General features: G+C 36.5%; 1 protein-coding gene across 2 annotated transcripts in view; it reads left to right on the top strand.

The window, feature by feature from the left end:
- Positions 1-163: 163 nt before the first annotated feature.
- The window catches only part of CYP39A1 (cytochrome P450 family 39 subfamily A member 1), an 88115-nt gene continuing 72039 nt past the window's right edge, over positions 164-16239 (top strand). The window contains exons 1-6 of one of the 2 annotated variants that reach the window (XM_069487873.1): positions 164-551; positions 3819-3954; positions 5890-6004; positions 7459-7608; positions 9063-9156; positions 12535-12642. In XM_069487873.1, coding sequence (XP_069343974.1) covers positions 375-551; positions 3819-3954; positions 5890-6004; positions 7459-7608; positions 9063-9156; positions 12535-12642 — 780 coding nt within the window. In that variant the 5' untranslated portion in view covers positions 164-374. Of the gene's footprint in view, positions 552-3818; positions 3955-5829; positions 6005-7458; positions 7609-9062; positions 9157-12534; positions 12643-16239 lie in introns of both variants that reach the window. The other variant, XM_069487872.1, reaches the window with a different exon arrangement.

Here is a 16239-nt window from a genome sequence, read left to right as displayed (position 1 = left end):
TTCTGGGAAATGTAGTCCGCCGGGCTCAGCGACTTCTCTGATTGGCTGGCATCTGGGCGCTCGCAGCGCCTCCGCCAGTCTCCATGGCAACAGCGCGTGTCCCCGCCCATCGACCCAGCGCGGCGCAGCCCTGAATTTTTTCCGCCGCGTCCAGGACTTTTAGAAGTGGAGGTGGGAGGGAGCAATGATGCAAAAATCAGCAAAAATTTGGGGCGGGGAAAGGAAGCTACAGTTTAGAAGGAGAGCTAGTTGCACAAGTTGCAGCAGAAAGTTTGGGAGGCTGGGCGGGTTCCCTAGACCCAGGAAAGGAGCCAGTGCCAAGGCAGCAGGACTTTTTCAAACTTCTGTGATTCGGCAAAGTGCTGGACAAAAATATGGAACTAATTTCCTCAACAGTGATTGCAATCCTAGGTTGCGTTGCTCTATTCTTATTCCTTCAGTGGAAGAATTTTGGTAGACCTCCGTGCATCAAAGGCTGGATTCCTTGGGTTGGAGCTGGATTTGAGTTTGGAAAAGCCCCTCTAGAATTCATAGAGAAAGCAAGAATCAAGGTATGTAGCCGTGGCAGGCGGGGTTTCCAAAGGAGATAATGTGGTTTTTTTGTTTGTTTTCTTTCTTTGGATCTCAAGTGCACTGTTGAAATAGGGGGAACATGCCTGCTATCCGGACCTAAACGATGTAGTTATTTATTAATTCCTATACTAACAGTCGGCAGCCATGACTTGTGCGAAGTTTTGCCGAAGACATGAAATATAACACAGCTTGCACCTGCCTTTTTGGAAGTAGAGACTAACAAAAGTGCTAGTTACTTCACCGAAGTTAAATTTTAAGTGTATACATATTAAGTAAATGCTTGCAGTAATTGGGAAAGACAGAAGTGTAATACAACTTAAATTTATGAAAATGAGTAATAAATTCGTATCCAAGTTGGAATTAACACGAACTTTGTAAAAATTGCTTGCAAAGTTGGTGTTTATCAATTTAACAGGCACTGTATTTTCAGCTAGTTTTGTTATTTGATAATGATGAGCTCCATTTTTATTGCATCCCAAGGAGACTAGTAATCCGTCTTGTAGTAGATGTTTTGGTCCTTAAAGTACCTTTCAAATGTCTGAGCACTTTAGGGAACAGACCTTTGTTAGCCTTTTAATTTTTATTCAATTTCCCACCAACAAGATTTTATGGGATTTGATTGTCTAATAAGTTTGTATGATATTAATCACCATTATATATTATATTAATAATACTTTCTGTGGTGACTCATTTTTCACCTAGGTTCCTATTTAGTTAGCTCCATTTGTAGAATAATTTTGTACAAAGTAGCATTATATATACCACTGATCATTTACCTTCAGAATCACTGAGATTCCAATTTCATAAAAAACTTAAGAGAATATTGAAGAGAATGAACATGAATATAAAAGTAACCTAGAATATGACACCAGAAATAAATACTGTAAAAATCTAGTGTATTTATATTATTTTGGCCTTTTTTCTATACATTTGCATACTATTCAATAAACAATAAGCTAATATTATAATATTTTGTGTGCTTTTGACTTTAACATGTGAATAATTTTCCCATATTCTTAAATATTTCTCTGAATCTTCTTTTTAATGACTACATATTATCATATGAGGATATAATAGTTTACTTAAATCTCATGAGTTGCGTATATAGGTGGCGGCCAACTTTTTTTCTTTATTTCAACCAATGCTTTAATGAGCATTCTTGCATGGGTGTGCACACACATGCATGTATGTATTGCGCGGTTGTACATTTTGCACTTATCTGATTGTTTCCTCAGGATAAATTACTAGAAATAGAATTGCCAAGTTAAAGGACTTGAGCACTTAAATTGTTTATATTAATGTGTTACCCTTGGAAAGGGATGTAACAATATACATTTTTTATTTTACTTCGAGTGTATGGAATTGTGTAGCTTTTCATATCCTGGGCTACATTAGATGTCATAATTCTTTATAACTTTTGCTAGTCTGATAGATGAAAAATGATATTTCCTTAAGAAATACTCCTTTGTCTCCCACAGCCTTCCTTAGGCATACGAAGGGTCATTGTGGTGATGGAAATATTCTGTATCTTAACCGTATCAATGTCAATAGTCTGGTTGTGATGTTGTACTATAGTTTTACAGGATGTTAATACTGGGGAAACCAGTAATGGGTACATAGGATGTCTCTGTAATATTTCTTACGATTGCATGCTAATCTACAGTTATCTCAAAATAAAAAAATTAATTAAAAAATACACAAGCATCACTTCTACAACACACTGTATGTGCTTGCCTTCATAACACTGAAGCTGCTGACATTGCACAAAATAAAAGAACAAAAGGAAAGTAAATTAAAAAAACCCACTGTTAGCAGAATTTATAACACTATGCGTGACCATTTTTCACTGTCCGGTTGTATTGCCACATGTCAGCAGTTATCTCAACTATTCAATGTGTTTGAACTTCTTGGTCTATACATGTAGCCAGGGTGTGTGTAGATATTGCAAAAGGCCACCTTCCTAATGGAAAATTAAGAATTTTCATTTTAACAAAACTTTAACAAACAATGAAAATGACTCATCTTCTAAGTGTTGATAACAAATAATTGTAGAGAGGGAATACTGGGAAGCAATGTAGGTGTCTGGATCACTACTGTGAGAAAATGGGACTTCCATGACTCTTGGGCCTACGGTTACCTGGTAGTACCCAACAGTATGTGCTCTCTTATAGGGAGAATAGAGATGACTGAAAGATACTGAAGTAGTGATGAGCATAAATGATGTTTTGAGCTATTTATAATAACTGTAATGAGATATGAAACTCTGATGGTTTGTTTTGATGATAGAGTCATGGGTAAGATTGTGGTTTGTTGCCTATGTACACAAGTGAAGAAAATGCTAAATTATAGTTAGAGGTCAATGAAAATGATGACACATTTTCCCCCAACAAGGTCATGGACCCTCTGCAATCAAAACCCTGTGCTAAACTATGTTTGCAGGCTGCTAAGAGTGATCTGATAGAGAGGGGAACATTAATGAAAGAGAGAGAAAGCACGACTGTAGAACAAAGAGAAGGCAGGAGAGCATAGGATCTGTTAATAGGACACAAGTGAAGGGATGTGAGCATTTCACAGGGGCAGCAACTTCCAACTGTGTCAACAGGAGGGAAAGCATGGAGATGGGTTCAAATATGTACCTTGCAAGATTTGGTGGTGACATGAGGCTGCTCTTACTTAATTGCCTCCATTTTTCCAGTGAGTTACAAGGCAGGGACATTATTTCAGAGAGGAAAGGGGTGGGCAAGGTGTTCAGGTAGAATAGTCATTTTGGAAAGAAAGTGAGCATATTAGAAAAGTGTACAGGATTGCAAGACATTTTTGAGTGACTATGAATTTCCTGCATAAACCAGCTAGCAACTTTTTATCTTTTTCTTGAGCAACATTGAGCTATAGGATGCTTGTAAGTCTACTAATATCTTGAAAACAGTGTTCAGATATCACAGAGTTGCTATACATTCTAATTGTTTTTGTAATTATTATTTTCTAATTATTTTATACTATAAGAAAGGAAGGTACAAATAAATAACATGATCGAAAAAACATTACATATTAAGACAGAACAAATTAAGATTAATGTAATTTAGATTTGAGTGAAACAGTCAAAATTTATAATGAATTACCAAATATAATCGTTTTTCTCTTGACTATAATTTCAGCATTGGGGTTCTTGAGGAAAACTGTCTTAATGTAACCCACAGCTTAGAAATGCTTACTAACATGATCTGTGTTTATGTGTTTTATTTCAGTATGGACCAATATTTACAGTCTTTGCTATGGGAAACAGAATGACTTTTGTTACTGAAGAAGAGGGGATTAATGTATTTCTAAAATCCAAAAATATAAATTTTGAACTAGCAGTGGAAAATACTGTCTATCGTACAGGTAAAAGATGTTTTAAGATAGCTCATTTGAAATACAACATTGAAATCCAAGAGTAGTTTTACCTAAAAATTATATACTCTCTCCTCTATCAAGAATGATGGGGGTCCATTACTTTATTCTTGAGGGAAGGTTAGAAGGGAAAAAGAATATATGATGAGTTTGTCTGGTCATTGAAAAGCCAATTATTGGCAGCCTAATACATTTAGATTTTCATTACACATATGAAAGAGGTAAGGTTACCTCACTGATGTTTTCTTTAGAAAATATGGAATCTGTATCATGCTGTAGCTCCCAATTATGGCTAACTCTGTTCTGCTGGTGTGTATACAGTGTTCCACAGGCTACAGCTCTTGGCCTGATTACATGTTACTCTGCTCCCTGAAAGTAGAATTCCACTGCTTAGTAAGCCCTTTACTATGGCATTTCCTGACATATCCCATAGGGCTGTTAAGGTAAGTAGGGGGCTTGGCTTGCCCTTGCACAAATTCTCCATCCTCAAAGACTGCAAGATTGTACTGGTCAGCATGTTTCCCATGTGGCTGTCTGTCTTCATTTCTTCCCAGGATGTGAATGTGTCTGCTGATGCCATTTGTCCTTGTGAGAATGCAGAACTGGTTCATTTTGTGCTTGATTCTTTTCTCTACTTTCATAATATTTGCACTTGCTTCTACTCCCTGTGGCTTCTTTTCTCTCTTTCTTTCTTCTTTGGTTCCTTTGCATGTAGCCTCTTGTGCATTTCTTGCTATTAAGACAAAAAAGTTTGTTTTAAAAGCTAGCAGTGATCAATAGCATGATTTTTTTTTCTTACTTCCAAGAAAATCACATGTTGGTTAAATTCTTTGACTATTTAGTGCTTCTTGATATTTGGACTATGGTTCCAGATCAAATAATACAAATATTTTGAATATTTTTGATCTGTATAGTCACATATCCCTTCAGAAAAAATACACCAACCTACCTATTGGAGGTGTATGGAAATAATCAAGTTATTTCACCTCTACTTCCCCTGGGAACTTTTGTGTTTAAATATTTGTATTTAACAGGTGAAATACGTTAATATTTACTCTTGAGCCACCTTCCAATTTTTCCCATCTATTCCCCCATCATAGAGAAGATGTATGCTCAGGAAATGTAAAAATTACTTTTAATTAACTTGAACAAAATGTAATCTACACATAATAGCATGATGAAATACAAAATAGAAAACTATTTTTTGAAAAAGTTATTTCAAAGATAATAAAATAAGATAAAAGAAAAATGTAAATAAATAAGCTAAAAAAAAAAAAACCCAAACAAACAAAAATACCTCACTTATAGTCTTGCCACCCCCCAACCTAACCAGGAGTCTATATCATGGAAGGAGCATGAACACTAGTATAAAGGAAATGGTGGGGTCAAAACTGTTCACGGGGTTAGGAAAGGCCTCCTGGTAGAAGTTATATTCAAGAAGACACTTAAGGGTAAATAGAAATTAGTAGCTTATGGGTGTGGGGGTGTGGGAGCGGGGGTGGGGGTAGAGATGGGGTGATAAAGTAGAAAATGTTCTGAGCAGACAGAACAGCTTCTGAAAATGCAGGGATATGTAAAATACTGTGTATTTTCAATATACCTGGATTTAGAGGGGGAAGAGCTGGAAATACCAGCCCTCTTAGAATCAACCATTATAGATCATCCCTTAAAGTGAATTACCCCTTAGACTTTTACTATCTCACGGTATACTTTGAATCTTTATCTACTTTTATTCACATGAGGTGATTATATGTGCTTGGAAGACTTTGGCTATAGTCCCTGGTGACCAAATAGTAGTAAAGGTATATTGACTGTATGCTTCAAAGAGTTGTTGCTTATTTTGAAAATAATTTTCTCTGTTTATAGCATCAATCCCAAAGAATATCTTTTTAACACTGCATGAAAAACTCAATGTTATAGTGAAAGGGAAAATGGGGACTGTCAATCTTTATCAATTCCCTGGGCAAGTTTCTGAAGAATTACATGAACAACTGGAGAATTTAGGCACTCATGGGACAATGGACTTGAACAACTTAGTAAGGTAAATAGATAAATAGTTGCATTGGTATGATTTCATCTTGCTTTTTTGGAATAAAGAGATTTTAAACCTTTATATTAGACTTTAAAAATTATCTGTTGGAGTAATGAAATCTGCCTAAGTAGGCTATAGAGAGATTATTTTAATGTTTTAAATTCTAAATAATGGGCAATTTTCAGTTTAGCATTTCTATTTTATGATGAGCAAATAAGCTAGTACAATTATTGTAATACATTTACAGTAATTTCTCTTTAGTCATTCCATACAATTGTGCATACTCTACATAGATTTACCTCTTATAATTGTCATGCATCCATCAGAATTTTGATAAAACATTCAATGCAATCTGTGATTATTAGAACGAGAGGACATTGACAAGACAGGGGAGAGAATGGAATCCTAAAGTGGATGACAAGGTTCCAGGAGATATTTGTGAAATTTAAAAAGAGGCAAAGGCAATGTCAATATGGGCCTCAGAACTGAGCCCCAGGGTCCTCCAAAGAGACAGGGAAGATGGGAAAGAGCAGAGAGAATCAGCCACGTTCTGAAACTTTCTGGAAAAGTTAAGGGCTAGGCAAAGGAGCTATGAGAAAAAATTTCCACAAGCGTAAGGAGATTTGGTAAATTAAAGTTACCCGAGGCATTCTTCCATCTCAGTGGAATCCTGTTCAATAGTTCTGACTCATGAAACAGAATAACATTTAACATTTTATTAAAGGTCCAGAAACTGGAGGAGGTGGGGGATGGGGAGAAGAAACAACCAAATTTAAAAATTTGCTAAAGCACGTGCAATATTCCACAACAAAACAAAGCAAATTCTTGGATATTTTGGAAACTTTGGGGAAGGAGATTCTGAAGGGATGGTAAATAAAAATTAAATAAATAATATTTAGTGTTACTAATCTAGGGCATGTTAATCTTTGATATTTTTCTTATAGCTACCACAGTAATGATTGTATTCACTTACAGTAAAATTTATTGATGATAAGTACTATATTTCAATACACAATAGTTGAATTTATGGAATCCTATGTGAAATTAGGAAATTTGGTGACTAATATTGCCCTTGATTCTTTGATTATTTTTTGTGCTGCTGTCTAAAAGCATGGACTATATCTTAGCTATTGTTATATTTGCCAAGTAAATTCTTTTTGAATTATATTGATTCAATTTATTTCTGTTTATTATCTTATATTTGTTAGGATCTAATATGCTTGCTTAGAAAGCATTTAAAAATCTTCAAATAAATAAGACCATAATTTCAGCTCTCCTTGAATTATCTAGACCATAGTAAGCAAATATTAAAACTTAACAGTGACTTTTTCCCAAGAGAATCTGTCACATATTATCTACCCCTAATATATTAATAGTACTATTAAATAATGTCCTCCTTTGTATCCTGTACCTTTCTTCTTTGGTCTTTGGGTCTGACTTGCTATGTGTTTCTGTCTTTGTAGGCATCTCCTTTATCCAGTCACAGTGAATGTGCTATTTAATAAAGGTTTGTTTCCTACAAATGAGAGGAAAATCAAAGAGTTCTATCAGCATTTTCAAGCTTATGATGAAGGTTTTGAGTATGGGTCCCAGATGCCAGAATATCTCCTAAGGTAGAGAGTTGTATAATAATTCATTGACCAAGTTACTCTGAGAAATTCATACATCCTGTCATTTCTCTGCTCTAAGTAGATACTTTAACAGCAATTTAAGTAGGAGAGAAGCTATTCCTTATGATCTATTTTTTCGGGGGGGAGTGTATGTGAATTGAGGTTAGAACTAAACAAGAGAGGTAAACTTCCTTTTTCTTATTTTGATGAGCAAAGACAGAGAGATGGGATTAAGAATTTATTTTGTGGCCTTTTATACCATTTACAGCTTATTGTTATCACATTCATTACTGCAGTGCTGCAGTTTGGATCCATGCTAAATCACCCAGTGTGAGCAGTCTCAGAGTCAGACATTAGCATCCTCATTCTCTCTGAGGAAGAAGTGGGCGTGATCAAATGTATTTCTCACAGTTGGCTCAGACAAATGTTTGCAAAGTGGTTCACATGCAACATAACTACATGATTTTTAAATTTCTTGGCAGCTTCTCTGAGTCTTACTCCATTTGGGCTGCTATAACAAAGTGCCATAGACTGCATGGCTTATAAACAACAGAAAATTATTCCTCACAGTCCTGGAGGCTGGGAGGTCTGAGATCCGGGTGCCACCATAGTTAGGTTCTGGTGAGGGTCATCTCCAAGGTTGGAGGCTCCCAACTTATCACTGTGTTCTCACATGGGGGAAGGGGCAAACAAGCTTCCATGGCCTCTTTTATAAGACATTAATGCTATTCGTGCGGGCTCCACCCTCTTGACCTAATGACCTCCCAAAGGCCCCACTTCCTTATACCGTCACGTTGGTGGTTAGGATTTTGACATATGGATATTGGCCAGGGGGACACAAATATTCAGATCTTAGCAGTCTACAATGGAGACTGGTGAGAAAAGATTAAAAAGATATATATAGAAAAATTAGCCAGGCATGGTGCGCATGGCTGTAGTCCCAGCTACTCGGGAGGCTGAAGCAGGAAGATCGCTTGAGCCCAGGAGTTTGAGGTTGCTGTGAGCTAGGCTGATGCCACCGCACTCTAGCCCAGGGCAACAGAGTGAGACTCTGTCTCAGAAAAAAAAAAAAAAAAAAGATTATAGCCAATTTGGTCCTGTTGGTCCCTGTGCTGGGTTTTCATCCTCCCACAATTTCCAACAGCCACAGTAAAAGCAGACTAAGCTAGTTGTGGCGCTGTGTGACACTGTTCTCTTATTCAGTGTCAATCCAATAGGAATCCAAACATTTATTTACAAAAGACACTAATAGGTGTTTACCTCGTTCCCTCAATTGTCCTTGTGTGCTAATGATTCAGAAGGTAGACCATTCATGAAATTCTACCTGAAAAGGAAGAAGAAATTTGGAAATTTGGAAATGTAATTCTAATTCCACAGACATTCCCTGCTTTTATGCTGTGACCTATTATTCCTACAGTGCTTTCAAATCAATTTTTACATATTTTTTTCTCATGTAGAAACTGGTCAAAATCTAAAAAATGGTTCCTAGCCCTGTTTGAAAAAAACATTCCAGATATAAAAACATACAAATCTGCAAAAGGTAATTCCATGGTAAGTACTTTTTACCTTTTGTTGCTAAAATATATGAGATGAAGATAATAATAAACTATGATTGTTAAAATATATTTTTGCCAAAAAAAGTAAGATTGATTAGATTCCATTTTTATGCCAAGCACTGTACCAGACATATTTAGATACAATATTTTATTATTACATTCTCACAACACTGAGGTAAGTATTAATCCTATTCTACCTAAGAAAAAAACTGAGACTACAAACACCAAAATAAAACACGATTCTGATATTCTTTATTGATTTATATATTATCATCAATAATGTCAACAGTGACAAATGAGAGTAATGGAAAATTAGGGAAGGAAAATAAAGCTCTACAAAGTAGACTTTATTCTTGATGCCATTCCTGCTATTGTTTGTTTCTTCAAATTCAAGGAGGTAGAATGGTATAATTTTAAAAGCAAGGCACTAGGAGTCAGTGCCTTGCATGTTATTCTAGATCTGTGGTGGTTCAAATGTGGTTCTTAGACCAACAGCATGAGCATCACCTGGGAACCACTCAATTGGGTACTCTAGGGTAGAGCCCAGCCATCTGTGGTCCAACCAGCCTTCCAGGTGGTTCTGATGCTGGCTCGTGAATGGGTCTCAGCCCTGGCTGCCTATTAGTATCACCTCTGGAGGCTTTGAAAATTATCTGCTGCCTGAGTCCACCCTCAGAGACTGGGTTTCACATGGTCTGGACTGCCTGGGCTCAAAGCTGGTCACCACTTGTGTGACCTTGGGCATAGTACCTAACCTCTTGGCCTCAGTTTCCTCACCTACCTCATAAAGTTGTGGGATTAAATGATTTAAGTTTTATAAAGTACTTAGAACATAGTAAGGACTAGATAAGAGCTTATCATTGTTGTTATTTGTAATCTTTTGGTATTTAAAGATGACATCAAAAGTTTTTGTTAGTTTTTAGTTGTACAGCAAGTGTCGTAAACAACTCTGCCTGAAACTAGAAAGAAAGATGGCCTTAGAAAAAAGGAAGATGTGAATGTTTAGGTATCTCCCTCCTGAATAAAGAGAACAGAAAGCTACCCTGAATGCCCTTCATTGACAAACTATGTTTCATCTAACATTTCTGTTTTAAAAACAACCCAGACAAACACACTTTTTTGTTTGCATTATTTTCCAGAATTTAGGGGCATGAACGTATGTGTATAAAATGTATACCCAGACAGATATGTAATCTATGGGCCTAGTAGATAGGGTTTTTAAATCCCCAGCTAAAATTCCCCACTGATAATACCTCCAGAATAACATTTATTTTTCTTACTTTGAAGACATGAGGAATTTTAAATCATAGGTATTCTAACTCCCTGTTTGAGTACAGACAGAATTTGAACTTTGCTGAGGCCAATCCAATGTTTAAGACTTTGAGAGAGAATTCAGCTTGAACATTCATGAGCAGTTTAATTTTCATATTTTGGTATATCACTTCTCTGTTTTCCTCTAGCAGTGTTTACACTGAGCTTACGTTTTTATACCCCATTGTTAAAAAAAAAGTGGGTTAAAAAGAAATTAAGAAGATTTTGTTGTCTTCTGCATAAGTAGATTTCAGTGGCCTAATGAAGCAGAAGACTGAGTAAAGTTGTCTCGTTTTTTTTAAATATGCACATTTTATCACTTAAATGTAAAATGTGATTTCTCCCATGTTATTATAGATATATATTAAACTAATATTTTCATTTAAAATTATGACTGCACCACAACATATCAAAATAACGAAATGAATCTGTAGGATTTTCATGACGTATAAACTTTGTCCTATAACAACGTGCATTGTAAGTATGTTAGAGACCAGCGGTAAATGAAATTCATATCTAAACTATTTTCAATTCTGCTGATTTATTACAACAAAAACAATAACAATGAGACATCAGCTAACATTTATGGGGTGTTTACTCTGTGCCAGGCATAGTTTACACATTTCACAAAGTAATTTCTTATTTTATTTTTCACAATAACTTTAATACCAAAAAAAACCTGGGGATTATTGAACCCAGAAAGCTGGTGAATTACAGTAGTCGATTTCTCTTGAAAAATTACATGCCTTAGTAAGTAACAGCAACGGCCTCTATTTTATCATGTGTTTTATATGCTAGTGTTTTAAAAATTATTTTCTGAGTCATAGGATCTGAAGCAAAAACTACTACATTGTGATACAATGCAGTTCTCTTAATTCCTAATAAGTCAGAATTAAGGTCTGTGTCTCCAATGAGGCAGTATAGCAGAGTGGATAAGGCTGTGGGCTCTGGAGCCAGGGCAAGGCTCATGGGATTGGATCCCAGCTCACCATCTTCAAGTTGTATGTTCATGGCAAAATTCCCTAATTCTTTGTGCTTCAGTTTCCTCATATATAGTGATGAAGGTAATAGTATCTGCTTCTTGGAGTTGTAGTGAGGATTGACATGATTTAAATACTTGTCAAGCACTTGCCCTTAGCAAGCAGTGAATAGATACTAGTTCCCATTATTTTTATCACCTAGACCTGAGTTGTTTAAGATTAAAAGTACACGAGTAACTTAATGAAAATGTTACAGTGTCTGAATTTCTTCTCCCTGATAGAGAGTGAACCATTGGCAAAGGGGAATCTGGGGAAACCTCCCCATGAAGAAATGTCTTAATGGAATTTGTATGGTGACCTGGGAGTACTCATAGTAGATGACCCTGGATGGGCCCTCCTCTGAGCTGCCACATTCAAGTCAAATGTCAATACTCTGCATGGTTTTAGAGTATTGCGGTATTTATAATATATTGCAGTTCTCTCTCTCATGGTGTAGAGGCTGAGAATCTGCATGATGTGTGGGGGTGGGGTTTCTCCTGAATGCTCCAGAGATCTGTGTTTTTATGTTGCTTACATTTTCCTAAGAGCAGAGATTTATTAAAAAGAGGACGGGGTTGGGGAAGAAAGAAAGAGATGAAAACACTGGATTTACCAATACACTTTGGCAAGGCAGAGATCCAAAGTGAATTCTGCCCTCTGAAAGGTTTTGTTTTAAGCACTTTATAGGTCTAACTAATTTAATTCTCACAACAATTCTATGATGTAGGCACTGTACTATGACCATTTTAAAGATGAGGAAACTGAGGCATAGAGAGATTAAAGTAACTTGTTCAAGTCCATCCAGCTCTTAAATATCTGAGTCAGGATTTGAACCAAGGCAGTAAGGCAGTTCAGCTCCAGAATCCATACTCTTGATTACAGTGCTGCTTGTAAGTATGTGAATCCCTGAGCATGCCTCAACTGCAAAGCCCAGGGGTGACAGGAATGATATATTTTGTCTTAAAGGAAAATGCATGATCTTTTGTTTATTAACATTCATCTTTGTCACGTAGTTACGGTTTGACAATATTTCTTTTAAACAGACATTATTTCAGGCTGTGATGGATATTGTAGAGAAGATAACAAATGAACAAAACTGTCCCAATTATGGGCTCTTAATGCTTTGGGCTTCTCTGTCTAATGCTGTTCCTGTAAGTATATTGATAAAAAATGGCTTACGTTGCTGTCTACTGTCCTTTGATTTTTTTTCCCCCTTCATTTTTCTTTCTTTCTTTCTTTTTCTTTTTCTTTTCTTTTCTTTCTTCCTTTCTTTCTTTCTTTCTTTTTTTTTTTTGATAGTCCTTTCACTTACTTATGGAGAAGAATAAAACTATAGTGGATTCAGTTGTGAGATAAAAATCAAAACTGAATACCTGGTTAGGTTGTTACACAAAGGAGGCAAAGCAGAGATCCAGAGTGAATTCTATGTAACAGCTTGAAGGAAAAGCTTGCCTTTTGAAAGGGACCAGTTGTGACAACACCTTTTTATGGAGCAGTTTCTGTGTGTCAGGCAATGTGCTTAGTATTGGTGCTGAAAAAATGAAAAAGGGTTGGTCTCAACCTTTTATTTGAGAGAGAATAGGTAAGTGGATAGTTCCAGGTAGAATCGGTCTTGAATCCAGACATATATCCAGCCATAGCTGTAGAATCTCATGGCGGTAACTTAAAATCTCTCTGCCTTCATTTCCTTATTGGTAAAAAGGGGAAAATGTACACAGAACTCCTAGTATGGTCCTAGGACTTGGGTACTCAATAAATAGTAACTCACATTTCTTCACAAAGTGCATGAAGTAAGACCAGCTGGTACCAATGAACGTTAGCTCTTTCTCTCCCTCAGACCTGTTCTGTGCACCCTTCCCGTTTGCATTACCTGACTTTTTGGTCCTGTAAGCTTCCCCATGAATGGTGCTGGTGAAATTGGCACTCTGAATACTTCTAAAGAGAGCAGAGACTTTTTTTTTTGACTGTTTCTTTTTTTTAAAGCTGTCATGAGCTAGATTAGAGCCATAAGATTTGTCTGCCACTTCATGTTCAATGCATACCAGTTTCTGGGTCAGGAGGTTCTCACGTTAGCCTAAGCTGCTACTTATATATATTATCTGAAATTAAAGGGTAACCTTTTTTTTATATATATATATATATATATATATATATATTTTTTTTTTTTTTTTTCTTTTTTACTAAACAGGAGTGCTCAACCCATTTCTAATGATAAGTGTGGTCATTTTTCTTCCTCTGTCTTATAACAAATAAAAATAAGGAAGAAGTTTTAAGTATTATTTATTTATTCTTCTTAGGCCTAGGTTGTTTTTATTTATTTATTTTTTATTTATTGTCCCAATTTCACCTACAGCTGCAGGCCTGGGTTGTTAAAGACTTTGTAATTACTGATATTCTATTTTCCCTTAACTTGTTGTAAAACTTAGTGGGTAAAGAGCAGAGATAGAAATTCTGGCCTCTCTGCCCAAATGTATGTCAGCCGGTAGAATATGTATTTCATCTGTCATGGTCGAGTAAAAATAGTTTAATCCTATTCCCTTCTCTATGTACCATTAGTGTTATTATCTGACTTTTCTTTAAATAATTTTCTTGGAAACTGATTAAGCTATAGCAAAACTGAAAAGCAAACATCAAAACAACTCCCAAAGCAGCAACAAAACAGCTACTCCTGTCAGAGGATTAATTTTCAAGATCCCACTAGAAACATCCCCCGGAAGAAAGCCACACAAAGCCCTATTGATCTGACACAGGGGAAGTCAGTTCTTTGGAATTTGTTCCTGGCACTGGTCTGAAAGGATTTAAATCATTCATTTCAGGAAGGAAGTGTCCGATGATTAGAGAAAGTTCCATCTCTCTGGCTTTTGTTGGCACTTCCAAGAGGCAGCCTGGTGTGCGGGCAGAGACCCTGGAAAGGTTAGAGTAAGGTCCAGAGCCAATTCCCAGCACTGGGTGACAGTGGGTCAATTGTTTACCTCTCCAAGCCTCAGTGTTCTCATCTGTAAAGTGGGATTAGTGTTTCCTACCTCAAAGGTTAGTTGTTTGGATTATTTTGGTAAGAAATGGAAAGTGGCTAACGTACCTGACTCAGCATAGGTGTTCAATAAATGTTAGTTTTCTTCCCTTACAAAAATTGTCTCCCCAGTTTCAGTCAATTATTACTTTTAATGACACATTAATAATGAACATAGACTATCCTGGCTTGCAAATGCTCAAATGCTCAAATGCTTGACTGCTCAGAGGCCCCTGAGTGAGAGTGTCCACTGCTGTCCTGGGTTTTGTGACCTCCATCACTGCTGAGAGAGCTGCTGAAGCCCTGCAGAGGTGTAGGTGGCGGGACCTGTCCTTTCTTGGAGCCCAGATCCACATCCTTATCTCCTCTCTCCTAATTTTGTACTCTGCCTCAAGGCCTGTGAGACTGAGAGCTCAGGCATCGGATGGGCTTGGTACCAGGTCACTGGAGGCTCCGTTATGGTTTAGGTAAACTTTGGTAGACTGGCCCAAAATGTTAATCATAATTTATGCAGTTATTTCCAGGGGAAAATCATTTCCAAATTCTAAGAAATTTCTGACTGCCAAATGAATTTTTTAGAACATTTCTCCAAACCCATCTCAAAACTGACATTTTGCCTTTTTTATCTGCTTTTTCTCTGAAGTTCTTTCTAAATACTTTCAGTTGTGATCACCCCATTCAGCTCTCAACTCCCACAACACTTGTTGTCTGTAACATGTGTTGACACTTTCACTTTCTTGTACATTTAGCTATTTTTTCTTCCTGTGTGTATTCATATCCCCAACTTAATGTGAAAGCTCTTGGGGCAGAAACTGTTATATGCATATTTGTGTGGACCATGATTGGTGGAAGACCATCTGGCATGTTATGGAGACTCGTTCAGTATTTGTCAAATCTATTTTTGAATGAATAAATTAATGATGTCGAAGAACATGCTCAATTCATCTTCTCTTCGTCACAACAAACACAGAGCTTTTTTCCTTATCCCTTCTCACCTTTGTTTTTACCTCCCAAAACAATGGAAAGGCACTGTGATAGCTGCTTCTGCAGTTCAATGAGCCAGGTGGCTCTCCTTTATTTTGCCCAGCTGTAACCATGGACTTGACCCCTTTGGCAAAATACTAATTGGTATTGCTGGGAGCGGTTTTTAACTCCTTTCCCAAATGTGGTTGCCCAAAGACCTCAAGGTCATTTGTTCTTGTTTATTGACTCAGTAATAAATATAAACTTTTTATTAACTATTCTCTCGTACCTTTTCTTATTTTTAAAAAGTGCCTTAGTTGTTAAATGTAGAAAAATAACAGATTTTTAAAAAGAGAAAGCTGTTAAGAAAAAAGAAGCATTCAAAATGGTAACAACACTATGTACAACCATTTGTAGCTTAGCTCAATTCCTTGTATTTGTCTTAAAAATAAGTATTATCCAATTTTAATGAATCTCTAAAACTATTAATATATTTAGGCACATAAAACTCTGAACCCTCTTTTTTGTAACTGAAAAATCTATGCAGCATCACTAAATTTTTTTTCTTCCAACCTGAACTCTGACTCTTTAACTAAGATGCATTGAATATGCAGTGGTTATTTAATTAAATCCAACAATTCAGCACTTTCATCTATAGATAATAGCAGAAAGGGGACCTGAGTGAGGAGACAGGATAAGAGAGCTCTCTGAGCATCTGTTTAACTGGATACTCTCTGGGGTAAATCTTTCCTAATCTAGATAATGCCCCAGAAAA

Source organism: Eulemur rufifrons, chromosome 15 (genome assembly GCF_041146395.1).
Source record: "Eulemur rufifrons isolate Redbay chromosome 15, OSU_ERuf_1, whole genome shotgun sequence".
In the NCBI taxonomy this organism is placed as follows: domain Eukaryota; kingdom Metazoa; phylum Chordata; class Mammalia; order Primates; family Lemuridae; genus Eulemur; species Eulemur rufifrons.
This window is presented reverse-complemented; position numbering and strand designations above follow the sequence as displayed.